The 14001-nt window shown below is 34.9% G+C and overlaps 1 protein-coding gene across 2 annotated transcripts in view; it reads left to right on the top strand.

The window, feature by feature from the left end:
• The window catches only part of Gfpt1 (glutamine--fructose-6-phosphate transaminase 1), a 65524-nt gene that overhangs the window by 23337 nt on the left and 28186 nt on the right, over window positions 1-14001 (top strand). Inside the window, exons 7-13 of one of the 2 annotated variants that reach the window (XM_026387212.2) lie at window positions 260-321; window positions 1357-1436; window positions 1639-1692; window positions 5371-5476; window positions 7592-7755; window positions 8682-8777; window positions 12015-12112. In XM_026387212.2, coding sequence (XP_026242997.1) covers window positions 260-321; window positions 1357-1436; window positions 1639-1692; window positions 5371-5476; window positions 7592-7755; window positions 8682-8777; window positions 12015-12112 — 660 coding nt within the window. The remainder of the gene's footprint in view (window positions 1-259; window positions 322-1356; window positions 1437-1638; window positions 1693-5370; window positions 5477-7591; window positions 7756-8681; window positions 8778-12014; window positions 12113-14001) is intronic. The other variant, XM_026387213.2, reaches the window with a different exon arrangement.

The raw sequence follows: 14001 nt of genomic DNA, 5'->3' as shown, positions 1-14001 counted from the left end.
TGGTAACGTATACAAAGGTGACTTTTTCCAATGGTCTGTTTTTGAAGCCATTATCTATTAAGCATATTTTGAAAGTGGTCTTATTTTTAGAAGTTGGTCTTGTATATACCAAAACTCAAGACTGTTTGCCTGAAACTCAGGCTTCTTTATAAACTAGTGTAAAATAGCCCTTGTGTGAATGAAAGAAGCCAGAATGTTTCAAGCATTTTGCATTTGGTAATTGATTATAAGTATTACTAATGTATTTTTTTCCCCATAGGAAGGTGCTTTTGCACTTGTATTTAAAAGTGTTCATTTTCCTGGGCAAGCAGTGGGCACAAGGTACATATAAATCTAATAATGACTAATAATAATTATATGTATTTTGAAACATTTGAGGGACAGGGTTATTTTGTAAAGCCTGTAAGGGACTTTCCTTAGAGGTATTCATGTAAGTGTTTATTTTTCATGTATTCCTCCTTGTTTGTTGTTACATCACTCTCTGATTTAGCAGAATCCCTTAATAAAGTAAATGCATTTTGGCATTTATAATTGGCCTTTTGTCTTTTGGGTAGGTTAACTGTGTTTACTTTGTGAATTTGGATATTTTATATTCTCTAATTTCAGACTCAAAACTTCACCTTTCTTCATATTTTTTAGAAATATATGTTCCAGATAGATTCCTAGAAAATTGTACCATCACTGCTTTTGCCAGGATATTTAAAACCAATCATGAAGTCTTTTTTAAAACAGTGAGGAACCTTAAGATTTGGTGAGAGAGAGAGAGAGAGAGATGGATCTTTAATCTGAAATGAAAGGCAGGATGGCTGAAGGAGATCATTATATATAGGTGTTCTGTGTAGAAGCAAAAGAAAAATTTCATTTAACATTAAAAAGAAAAATTTCAAGTATGGTGTTATAGAATAGAAATTGGCAACCTTTTTCTGGATTGGGCCAGATAGCAAATGCTTTAAGCTTTCTGTGTCAAGTAGTCTCTTTTGTAGCTTCAGTGTTGCTGTACTAGTGTGACAGCAGCTGTACATTGTATGTGAAAGAATGGGTATGACTGGGTTCCAGTAACCTCTTTTTAATACAGTTTTAGTTTGTCAATTAAAAATAACAGAAAGAAATCCTTATTTATAGAAATAGACGAGTATGGCCTGTGGGTCTTAATTTGCAAACCCATTGCATTTACTATATCTGAAGGGAGAATTAAAACATTTCTTGAAGAATATTGATTCTTCAATGCAATCTTCATTATTAATATATTATTATATTACTTATATAGATTATTTGTAAAAATATTATTTATATTAGTATATTATTTAGTACATTATTTGTAAAAATGGTTTAATTCTGACTTAACTTGATTTACAGACGAGGTAGCCCCCTGTTGATTGGTGTGCGGAGCGAACATAAGCTTTCTACTGATCACATTCCAATACTTTATAGAACAGGTAAAACTGCTCTTACTTCATGCCAATGGGGATATTGTGTAAATTGAGTGCAGTAAATATAAAGAATTTTTTCCTTAAATTGGAATAAATGTTTTTTTGCTCAAATTCATATGTACATATATATTTCTGTCTAGATGTAAAAAAGACTTGTTTTGTGAGTTCTCTGACAAGTAGAATTATTTTTTCTGTTGTATATCCTTAGCTAGAACTCAGATTGGATCAAAATTCACACGGTGGGGATCACAGGGAGAAAGAGGTGGGAAATGCACTGTGCATGGATGGGGAGGAGTCTTATCCTCTTTTGTTCATTCTTTACTAATTCTTTGTTCTTGGAGTGAATGATTGTGCTGGGCCTCTAAAAATGTGCTTATTTTGTGGGGAACCATTTTGACATTTATTTTTCTAATTTGCAGAATATATTTTGTCTGTTTGCTTTTGGCATTTAGAAAACTGCTTTTAATAATTTGTTTTATTAAAATCTCTGAGATTTGAGAAAACAGCTGAAATCGTAAAGTATTTTCTTCTGTTTTTTAAAATCATGTAGGATACCTCCTTATATTAGGGAAAAAACCACTGTGTTCTACATTATTATAAATGGAACCTAAGAATAGTTGTTTGAATAATTTAGCCTAGCTTTTAACTGAAAATACATTTAAGTTGTCTTTATTTTATGCATCAGTTTATTATCTAAAAATAATGTCATTTGATATTTTGGTTGGCTTTATTTGAATTTGAAATTATTTTGTGTTTGAGGTTTACTTGAATTTTTTCTTTTTTTTTTTTTTTGTATTGGGGATTGAAACCAGGGGTACCCTGAGCTGCATCCCCAGTCTTGAGCTGCATCCTCAGCCCCTTTGTTCCATTAAATTTGAGACAGGGTCTGACTTAATTGCCCAGGTCTGGCTTAAACTTGTGATCCTCCTGTTTTAGCTTCCTGAGTTTTTGAGATTACAGATGTGTGCCACCATACCCATTGAGGTTTTGTTTTTTTAATAGGACTTCTACCTATATGAACTCTGGACCATTTTATTGATACAATTATATATAAAAGTGACAACCACAGTGTGCTCTATTATTGCTAAAAGATTTCTATGTAAAAGAGTGGTAGTTTCAGGAAATTTAAATTTATATATTCTTGATTTCTTGGAAAACATTTAGCAAAGAACTTTAAGCCCTTTTGCCTTTGATGGTGTCTACTTTTGTTCTTTTATCTAGAGCAGAAAGTTATTTTCTTAAATGACCTCCCCAATCTTGAGATGTTAGAAGTTCTTTTCTTCCCCTGCCACTCCCCCATCCCTGTTCCCACTCCCTAGTCTGTCTTTTTTTTTTTTTTTTTTTTCTTTTTTGGTACTGGGGATTGAACTCAGGGGCACTTAACCACTGAGCCACATCCACAGCCCTTTTTTGTATTTTATTTAGAGACGGTTTCTCTGAGTTGCTTAGGGCCTCACTAAGTTGCTGAGCTGGCCTTGAACTTATGTTTCTCCTGCCTCTGTCTTCTGAGATGCAGGGATTACAGGCCTACGCCATTGTACCCCACTCCACTCTCTGGTCTTTCCAGAAGAAAAATATCTGCCAATGAGAATACATAATTTGGACCCAGAGTTCCAGATTTCTGTAAATAATTTTGCTTGTGTATATATATATTCTTTATATTTTGTAAGTTGTCTTGGGTTATTTTTAGAAATAATGAAAATCATTGGTTAGTCTTAAGAAATCAGAAGAAAATTTTATAGATTATATTTGAGTAACTATTTCACTAGGTATAGGTAGGTAATGTGTGGCTTAGTGAGGCCTCTTACTGAAGGGGTTGTGTAAGGAGTGAACTCTGGGCTGCCTTTTAGACTTTCACCATTTTTTCACAGTGTGATCACTGACCAAATAAAATTAAAGCCTCCTTTCTCTCTGCAGGACAGGGATGATAATTGTATTCCATTTCTACCAGATGAGATAATCAATACACGGGAAACATTTTGGATATTTTAAAAGCTGTATAGGTGTTACATAAATAAAAAATTCTTTTTTAATACTGTGATTAATTGTACTTTTGTACATTGTCAATATTTGTAGTGAAGCTCAACCCTATTATGACATTTTATATACAAAGCTAGTTATATATTTTTTTAAATATAAGTGCTAGAATATCTTATTTATTTTGATTTTTTTTTCTTTTTGTACTGGGGATTGAACTCAGGAGCACTTTACCATGGAGTACAGCCCTAGTCCTTTTGTTTTTTATCTTACCAAGTTGCTGAGGTTCTTGCTAAGTTGTTGAATTTGTGATCCTCCTGCCTCAGTCTCCCAAGTTGTTAGGATTAGAGGCATGCACCACTGTGCATGGCTTTTTCTACTTGTCTTTAAGTTCACTTTTCTTTTTCCTTCCCAGGACCTTGTGCATGCTAGGCACACACTCTGTTACTGAGTTACACTTGCAGTGCTTTCACTTTTCTTTAGATACAATAATATTCATTTTTTGATGGGCAGTTTCAAGAGTTTTGTCAAAGCAAACAGTTGTTTAATCACTACCATAATCAAGATGTACAACAGTACTCTTCCCTAGAGAGTTCCCTCAAGCTGTATCTTTGAAAACAATGGCAAGTACTGATATGTTACCTTTTCATAATGTTGTCTTTTTTAGGATGTTATATTATGCTTACTTTTTAAAGTTTGGTATCTTCTCCTATTCTGAATTTAGGTGGGAGGAACTATTTCATTTTTTAAACCTTTATTTTTATGTGGTGCTGAGGCTTGAACCCATGTGCACCTTGCACGTGCTAGAGGAGCACTCTACCATTGAGCCACAACCCCAATTCCGAACTATTTAATTTTCATGCCTAAAATACACTAAATAATTACAGATGGTGGAGAACTTTGGATATATGTTTTTAATAGCAGTTATTTCCAAGTCTTTATATGTGCATTTTAGAAGATGAGTTTTTACAATTTGGCTATTGTGTTGATAGGTTATGAGGTCTACTATGTCCTGGAGAATGGAGCCTTTTTTTTTTTTTTTTTTTTGGTCTTGAGTGTAATTATAGAGTCTTTAATACATTTTTTTTTCTACATAGGCTAATTTGTCAAATTTTAACATACTTCCTCGTGTTCACTTTAGGTGTAAATAAACAAGAAAAAAAAAAAAACCTTATCTATCACTGACTTGACAAATTAAGTAGAGATGCCAGAATTTTGAAGTGCTAGAATTAAAAAGGTGCTAACATTACAAAGGGGCCATACTCTACCCTGACTTAAAAGAATTATAAGACAATACAATTTTAAGACAGGAGAGATTCTTGGTATGTATTATTTCTTGTGTCTGATAGTAGGTCCCTTGTAGGATGTTCCATAGTTAGAGAGATATGTCTTTGTTTTGTTTTTAAATCACAATTGGTGTAGACCACAACATGATTTGTTAGCCGATTTGCTATTGAAATCTAGAGAAGTTTGTTATGGGACAATGAAGATTAATTTGCCACTACTTATTATTATTCTATAGTTTTGATATTTTTAATGTAATTTTTGTGATAAATATAGGTCCACAAACTTACATGTATTAAGTCCATCACGTTTGGTGTGAGAAAAAGATTAAGATTAATCTATATTTATTTTTGATTTTTAAAAAAGTTGATGGTATTAATGAATTATTGGATTTGAAAAGAAATATTACATTAAAAATTTTGTAATGTAGTACTATTATCTGCCACGCATTCTTTTATAGTTGCTATTTCACTCTACACTTTTGGTCTGTTCTTATTGCTTATTGCATGGAAATAAGGTATCTATCCGGCATTTAAAAGTTGCTGAAATAATTTTGTGTTGCTATGGTTTTTTTAAATTGTTGTTGTTATGTTGTTGATTTTGTAAAAAATTATGTATTTTTCTATATCAGGCATGATTTTCTACATATTTGCCAATTCACATTAACTGTGTGCTCTAGGCAAAGACAAGAAAGGAGGCTGCAATCTCTCTCGTGTGGACAGCACTACTTGCCTTTTCCCTGTTGAAGAAAAAGCAGTAGAATATTACTTTGCTTCTGATGCAAGGTGAGTTTCCTTAATTGATTCACAGAGAATTTTTATTAAAACTTCTTATGTAAAGGAAACTCAGGAAGAAGTCATTTTGTAGAAGTCGGTCATGCTGTATAATAGAACTTTTTTATTTTTACAGTTCTAGAGGTGGAACCTCATGCATGCTAGACAAGCACTACATTGTTTTTCTTTCTTTCTTTCTTTCTTTCTTTTTTTTTTTTTTTTGATTACTGGGGAGTGAACTCAAGGCTTTGCTCATGCCAAGCAAGTGCTCTGTCACTGAACTATGTCTCTGTGCCCAGGCAAGCACTTTACCAATGAGCTATACCCCATGCCTAAAACTTCCTTGATTATAGAGGTGACTTTTTTTTTAATCTCACTTCAAACCAGGTAGGTCAGTTTACCAAGAAAAAAAAAAAAAATATATATATATATATATATATTTGAGACTTGTTCCAGTGTATTTACTTTCGAGTACTTGTGTTTTTTTTTTTTTTTTTTGGGGGGGGTCTTTCTTTCATGAGGCTTATTTAGGTTTTGTAGGGAGGAGAGAGATTAGAGAGTAGAATTAGGTTAGTTACTATCACAATTAATAGTATAGTTGCTGAACCATTGTATTTTAGTCTTTTTTTCCTGTATTTTTTATTGGTGCATTATAGTTGTGCATAATGGTGGGGTTTATTGTTACATATTTATACAGTTACACAGTGTAGCAATAGAATTTGGCCAATATCATTGCCCAGTATTTCCCCATTCTGTAGTTTTCGTCTTAATGTGGACACTCATTTTCTTATTTTTTTTTTAATTTGGAATGAACTTGGAGCATAATTATTTCTCTAAAGGACTAGTATTAAACTAAGTTATTTGAAAGAAAATGTGTTGCAATGTTTAGATTCATTTATAAATAAAATACTGTAATAATGGGAGTAAAATGGAATTACTCAAATTGCCAGTAAGTATGTGATTTAGTCACTAAGCCTGAAGATAAAAGGCAATAATAAAAATGAGAAAATGATACCATGTAGGACTTCAGGGAATGTGTTATCTTAGTAAGGAAGCAAACTTCACTGTTTTCTAATTTTTACAGATATGTAAGATGTGTAGTCAGTTGGTTTACTACAGAGTTGACAGTTACTGCTTAAAAAAAAAAAAAAAAGTATTATTTGCCCTTAATGAGCTCTTCCATAATGGAGGAGGCAAATTTTAAACACCAATTACACAAGCATAAAATTATCACTATGATAAAAGCTACAGAATACTTTTATCAGGGTGATACAGTCCTTTGTAGGTAGATTTTGTCAAGGGGATGAAGCCTGAATGAAGAGTTAAGGGGAGAATAGGAATTAATTAGGTGAAGGGGTGAAGAAAAGAATGTTCATTCTCTACAGGTGGCTCATCCTATGTGAATTCAGGAGGGATGTGAGTATGGTTGGAATAGAGCATAAGAGGAATCTTGGTGGGAGAAAAGATTGGAGAAGAAGGTATAGGGCTCATGGTAAGACATTTTGATGTTTTCCTAAGAGCCAGAGGGAAGTCATGAAGTGGTTTGTTGCGGGAGGGAAGCATCTTGATCAGAGTTGCCTTTTGATATCAACTATGGCAGAAAAGGAGAATGTGTAGTGGAAGGTAAGAGAGAATGTGGGTGAACTAGTTAGGGTGCTGCAGTGGTAAGAGTAGATGGCAGCTAGTACTTGTTTATGACAATGGACTTGGAAGGAAATTTTGAGAAATGTTTAGAGTTAAAATTGCAGAATTTTCTGATGGGTAGAAAAAGGAGGAAATAACCATGCCTTCTGATCTAATCTAATTTAATTATGTTGCTAGGCAGAGTTTGTTTTATTTTTTTGTCTGCAATGACCCTCCCCACCTCCACCAACATTGCCCTGAAAGGGATAGCACTGATAACTAGAAAATTAACAAAAGTATTGCAAGATGGTGGAGTATTTGTTTATTTTGAAGTACTGAGGATTGAATCCAGGACCTTGCATATGCTAGGCAAGTGTTATACCACTGAGTTGTTTCTCACCCTGGAGTTTGTGCTTAAATTTGATTTGTGTATCCTAATGATAGTTTTGTTTGTAATAATGATCCTTGATTATTGATATTTATATCTCCTTGAACATTTTCTAGTGCCGTCATTGAACACACCAATCGTGTCATCTTTCTAGAAGATGATGATGTTGCAGCAGTTGTGGATGGCCGTCTTTCTATCCATCGAATTAAACGTACTGCAGGAGATCATCCTGCTCGAGCTGTGCAAACCCTCCAAATGGAACTCCAGCAGATCATGAAGGGTGAAAGTTTTTGTCATGTTGTAGCTTGGTGTCCTTAAAGAAAGGAGATATTCTATTTCTTGTCCTACCAATGAATCTAACCATATTGCTGAGTGATATCTTCCATATGATTAATGAAGCGACAGTCCCAGGAAAAGAGATGATTCTTTAAAGAAATTATCTGCATTTCTTCCAGTAGTTCTTCAAACTAATTCATGGTTGGTTCTAACATTATGAAAAATAGATCGATTAATAGTGCCTGATATTTTCAAGATATTTTATATCTCTTCTGTTTTATATGTGTTCTTTTTCTCATTCTTTTTGTATTCTCCCCATGCTTCGGTTTTTTCATATATAAAATGGTTTTCATAGAACCTACCTCATTAAGGTTGTTTTGAGTACTAAGAGAGTTTAATACACTTCAGAATAGTGCCAGACACACTTAGTGAATCCTGAATAATGTTTTGTTGTTGGTAGCTATTGTGATAATTATGGTTTTTATTTTTATTCTCCTTTCTGATTGAATTGTGGGAATAAAAGTCAACATTTATTGCATAACTGCTATATGTCATATTCTTTGCTATATTAATCTGTACCACAATGTACACAATGCAGTAACTGCTGTTCTTATTTTACAGATTAAGGAATTTCCCCAGTTATGATAGTAAAGGATAAAACCATGATTTGAACCTAGACCTAGACTGACTCTAAAAATTAGGCTTATATTATTTCCCTTTTTTTGCTCTAACTGTATATCCTAGGTATGAAGTAAGACTTTTCTTACTTGTTCATTTTTTCTCACATATATGCCTTCAGTCCATTAGGCAGTCATGTATGAATACTGTTTCTATTTAGCAAGATTATGTTAAAGGAGACAGTTGGGTACAAATTTCTTTTTATTGGGCTTATTAATTTTTGTTTTACCTTATATAATTTCTATGACTTAGGCAACTTCAGTTCATTTATGCAAAAGGAAATTTTTGAGCAGCCAGAGTCTGTTGTGAACACGATGAGAGGAAGAGTCAACTTTGATGACTACACTGGTAATGACATAAGCCATTATTGTATTAAAGTCTCGTGTGTGTTGGGAGGGTGCCATTAGTCACCTGACTATTTATTGTCCTTTGTAGCCTTGGGAAACAACTGTGGCCTCCAGCCATCATGGATGGTTAATCCTTTAGTGTATAAACTACTTATATGAGGTATCTAGAATAGTAAGATTCATAAGGATAAAAAATAGATTAATGGTTGCCAGGTGCTGGGGAAAGGGTTATTGTTTAAACTGGGTAGAGTTTCAGTTTGGTATGGTGAAAAACTACTGGAGATGGATGATAGTGATAATTATGCAACAATGACTGTAGGTGGTGCTACTTATTTTTTGCTTTAAAATAGTTAAAATGGCAAAGTTTATGTAATGGGAACCTGCTGTGACTGTCAAGGACAGTTCTGGGCACTATCCTTGGCACTGAATTCTAAGAACAATATCTGGTCCACCTACTGGGAAGCTTACATGTATCTACCCAGGCTAGATTTTCTCTTTCCAGTTATAAATAAATAAAAATGTAAACTTCCCCAGGGATCTCAGGTAATTCTGATGCCATGTGGTCTAACCTGTACATGTTTAAGGTAGAGGTCAGAGTTCAACATTAGTTTTATTTGTGGAAATTTTCTTTAGACCATGTGTAACAGACACATATGTCTTTGGCCATAGACGATCAGTCTCAAACTCCTCTTATAGATTTGAGTGAATAGGAAAGTGATATCTGATACAGTCTTGTCCTTGAGGTATACTAATAATCTAGGGGTGGGGATGAATATATAATTAACTATTTAAAGTAAGGCAAAATATGATAGTTGACATTAGAAACTCATTTTAATGTTCAAATGCTTTAAGTTTAATGTTGAATTTAGGGAGGTAGAGAATGAGTCTGTGGAAAGGGGCTTTGGGATCAGGGAAGGCTTCATGAAGTAGGAAGGTGTGGGTTTTCAAGAATTTGGAAGGTTCTATAAGAGAAGATCTGTTGGGGATGTAGATTGTGTAGAAGAGCGTTAGCTAAGGGGAACTAGTGAAAAAAGAATGAGGAAGATATTTATGAAATAGTTTGTAGTCTAGTTTGTCTCCTGGACCTAGTACTTGAAGAGGAGTAAAAAGAAGTCTAGGAATGAAGGGGAGAGGAACTTCTGTGAGGGCCTTGAATGCATTCTAATGTGAGGACTTGCTGGGCTACCTCTTTTTGTAGAAATTACAGAATTGTCATAGATGAGGAGCCAATGTTGGTGCTCACTATGCTTTCCTGAGGTGGCTGGGTACCACTCTCCACTGTCCCCTGGAGGAGTGAGATGCTGAAATGCAGTTGTCTGTTAGCATATTGTCCTGTCTGGGGTACAGGGAAAGAAAGGAGAGGGAGGTGGGGACCACAAGAGAAATAGGACCTACATTTAGCTGTGTGAAAGAAGGGGTTGTCAAAGATGGTTGAGTTGAAAGAACTGGGAGAGTAGTAAAAAATACCACTGTGGTATTTATGAAATTAAGATCAGGAAAAAGATTTGTTTTGTAAGGAAAGAAGATAAAATAAACTGTGAGAAGTGTATTGTCCTCTCTACCCCCTGATCCCAGGCCTTGAACATGCTAAGCACATGCTATAACGCTGAGCTCTAGCCTCAGCCCTTAGAAGTTCATGGCTTTTAAAAGCTCTATTATCTCTATTAATGTGCATAAAAGTTCTATAATAAAAACAAGATACCTGCAGACTTAGTTGTTAAAATGAGGAAATCAAGGCCTTGTCAGTTTAAATATCTAGCCAAAGGTTACATTTCTCAGCATTCATGGAGCATTCATGTGTTCAGTGTAGTTCAGTGTAGTTCCCTAATACTCTGCAACCTCACCCCTGACCACTAGGCCTAGAGCAGGTTCAGGGTGTGACGGCACAGGAGAATGATGCTCATGAGGATGTACATGTTTTCCTCTTCAGCCAGGACCTGAATTGTGTGAGTCTAGAGCTCTGCTAGCCACTCAGGGCCTTGACCAGGATATTCATGTGGTGGGTGCTTAGAGGTATGGATTGAATAATCAAATGAATGTCAAATGAGAATTTCTCCCAGGTAGAATACTAGTCTGTGTAGAAGGATCTATAGAGAAGACAAATGAAGAACAACACACCAGTAACTATAGAGACAGAAAAAGAAACAGAGGGCAGACTTCATTAGAAGGTTTCAAGATCAGATTTATGTTTTTAAAGGATCTCTAAAAGATTATTTTGGCTGTGTGTGGAGGGTAGATTCCAGGAAGTCAAGAATACAAGAGTGAGTCAGGGAAATGTTTTTTTCCAGGGGAGATGGTGGTACTGGGGGATTGCAGTACAGGGACTTTTGAAGGTGGACATAGGGGAGGGTAGGACCAATCAGGATAATGCTGACATGGAGCAGTTAAGTGGTTGGCAGTGGCATTTACTGAGATAGCAAAGGCTGAGAGTAGGTTTATTTTATATACTGAGCACTATTCTGGGCAGAGGGCAGTGGAAATAAACATAATAAAGATAATTTTTTCCATATAGGTTTATAAAAAGTTAATAAAATTCATCACTCTTAGTATAAAATTCTGGTTTTTTTTTTGTTTGTTTGTTTGTTTTTTGGTGCTGGGGATTGAACCCAGGGCCTTATGCATGCAAGGCAAGCACTCTACCAACTGAACTATATCCTAGCCCTAAAATTCTGTTTTTAAATTTTGTTTTGCGATGGAATCTCAAATGCTGCCCAAGTTGGGCTTGAGCTACAGGGCTCTAGTGATCCTCCTGCCTCAGCTTCCTGATAATATTCTGAGTTTTGATAAACCTCTGCAGAAAAGTCATAATCCTAACATCTGTAAAGTCAAGATGTGGAACATTTCCATCACTCCATAAATTTCTGTGTCCTTTATTATCAGCTTCTCCCCACCTCCAGTCTTCAGCTTCTTCCTATCTGTTGTTTATGTCCCTTTGCCTCTAAGATAACATTTAATTCAAAGGGAAAAATGTAAAAATGACTAAACAAAGTAGAATGCAAATACTGTGGTTGCATGCCCTTGGACCAGGGTGGTAGGTATTGTTAGTTACAAGTTTAGAGGAAATTAAGTTATGATCTATTAATTTCATTTTCATAACTATGGAGAACTATGCTCCCTAAAAGGAATATGAATTCTTTGAAACAGCAGTGTTATTTCTCATATCGGCAGTAGACACTTATGAAAGGTCACTTCATGTGGTTCTTTCCTAAATAATTGTGTTCTCAAACTTTTATTTCAGTGAATTTGGGTGGTTTGAAGGATCACATTAAGGAGATACAGAGGTGTCGGCGTTTGATTCTTATTGCTTGTGGAACAAGTTACCATGCTGGCGTAGCAGTAAGTGACCTTTTAAAATTCTCATTATGTTATTTTAGATATAAGATATCTGCAGACCAGCAGTGCCTCTACTAACACCATGTAAAACTCTTGTTCAGATGTGTTACTTTTTCATGACAAATATCAGGAAGATTTAGGGGATTTTAAAAGATGGTCGAATTATTTATCAATGGAAGATTTGCTGTAGACAGACAGGTCTTTAGATATCAGAGGGACTACCTGAAGCTGACTTCATGAAGGACCAAGAGGGATGAGTTTGTTCACCATTCCAGGCTTGTAGCCTTGGGAGTGTGCCTACTTATATGAGAGCAGTCATTGGGTTTTACTTAGCATTGCTCACTTGCCCCAGACAGGTGACTAGTAATGTGTCTACTGCAGCAGGAGTTTACTCCATTGTCCATTACTGTCAAGAAAGGAAGTCTGCTTTTGGTCAGACTTTGTTCTTTAAATTGATATTTTAGAAGCTAAAGTTCTGTATTAAATATGTTTATTAGCTTTCAGTATAGAAATTATAGAATGTGATGGTCTTTTAGTCCAGTAAATCAGATTTACATGTAGATTCTTCATAAATGAGACAGATTATGTACTGCTTATCTAAAGAGGATTTTTACATTCAATTTCTGCTTTTAGGATTGATTCCCCAAATTCATGACATAGTAATTTTTTTAAAAAACATTTTTTTTTTTTTACTTGTAGATGGACACAGTACATTTACTTTATTTTTATGTGGTGCTGAGGATCAAACCCAGTGCCTCACACATGCCAGTCAAGCACTCTACGACTGAGCCACAACCCCAGCCCGACATAGTAATTTTTACTTGCTAGGGCATACATAATTTGTATCTTAAATTAGTAAAACCATCTGATCACCAGCTGTTACATCCCCAACCCCCCCCCCCCCAAAATTTATGTGTTCCTAAAAGGAAAGGCTATGCAATATTGAAGGGAAGAGGTCTAGAGTGATGAGAAGAGGAATGAGTTAAAAATATTAGTGTAAATTAAAGAAGGGATGGGCTAATTTACTGGTGCTTTAGGTCATCTACTGCTCTCAATTGGGGACAGAAATGATACACTGTTAGAAATTCTTGTATCATCTCTAAGTATGATATATAATGCAAGGTTTTTGTGGATGTCAAGATTACTATAGTTGATGGACATTAGAGATCCCCTCTATGGTTTGTCATACAAAATAGTGCCATTTTTCCCCATTAATTTGAATTGTACATGTTTGTTTTTTTGGTGGGTCAAATGTACATGACACATTTTGTATGAATGCTTTTTATATCCTGTGTATCCTGAACAATAACAACTTACTACACTCAAATCATTGTAAGTACAGCATGCTTTTCAAAATTTTGGTTTTTTGAATATGTGTATTTTTTATTTTTGAGACAGGGTTGCTCTGAAGAATTTAATTCCAATGTAATACTTATATTGTAAAGTCAGGGAAAAGTTGGATTTACATTTAAAAGGGAAATGTAGCATGTAGCATTTTTTTTGTAGTTGTTGATACACAGCATGCTTTTATTTTGTTTATTTTTATGTGGTGCTGAGGATCAAACCCAGTGCTTCACCAGGATTGAGAACCTAGTGCAAAGGAAGTGCTCTGTCACTGAGCTATAGCCCCAGCCCTCTTTTTTGCTTTATTTTTAAAAATTTAATAAAATTTGTTCTAAGTAGTTGTGCATGACAGTAAAATGCATTTTGACACATCATACATAAATGGAGTATAACTTCTTATTTTGGTTGTACATGATGTAGAGCTACACAGGTCATGTAATCATATTATGCATATAGGATAATAATGTCCAATTAATTCTATCATTTTTACCCCCATACCCCTTCCCCTCCTTTCACTCCCCTCTGTCTAATCAAAAGTACCTCTATTC

This window comes from Urocitellus parryii, chromosome 12 (genome assembly GCF_045843805.1).
Source record: "Urocitellus parryii isolate mUroPar1 chromosome 12, mUroPar1.hap1, whole genome shotgun sequence".
NCBI classification, from domain to species: Eukaryota; Metazoa; Chordata; class Mammalia; order Rodentia; family Sciuridae; genus Urocitellus; species Urocitellus parryii.
The sequence above is the reverse complement of the archived record's forward strand: the minus strand, read 5'-3'. Positions and strand labels throughout refer to the sequence as shown.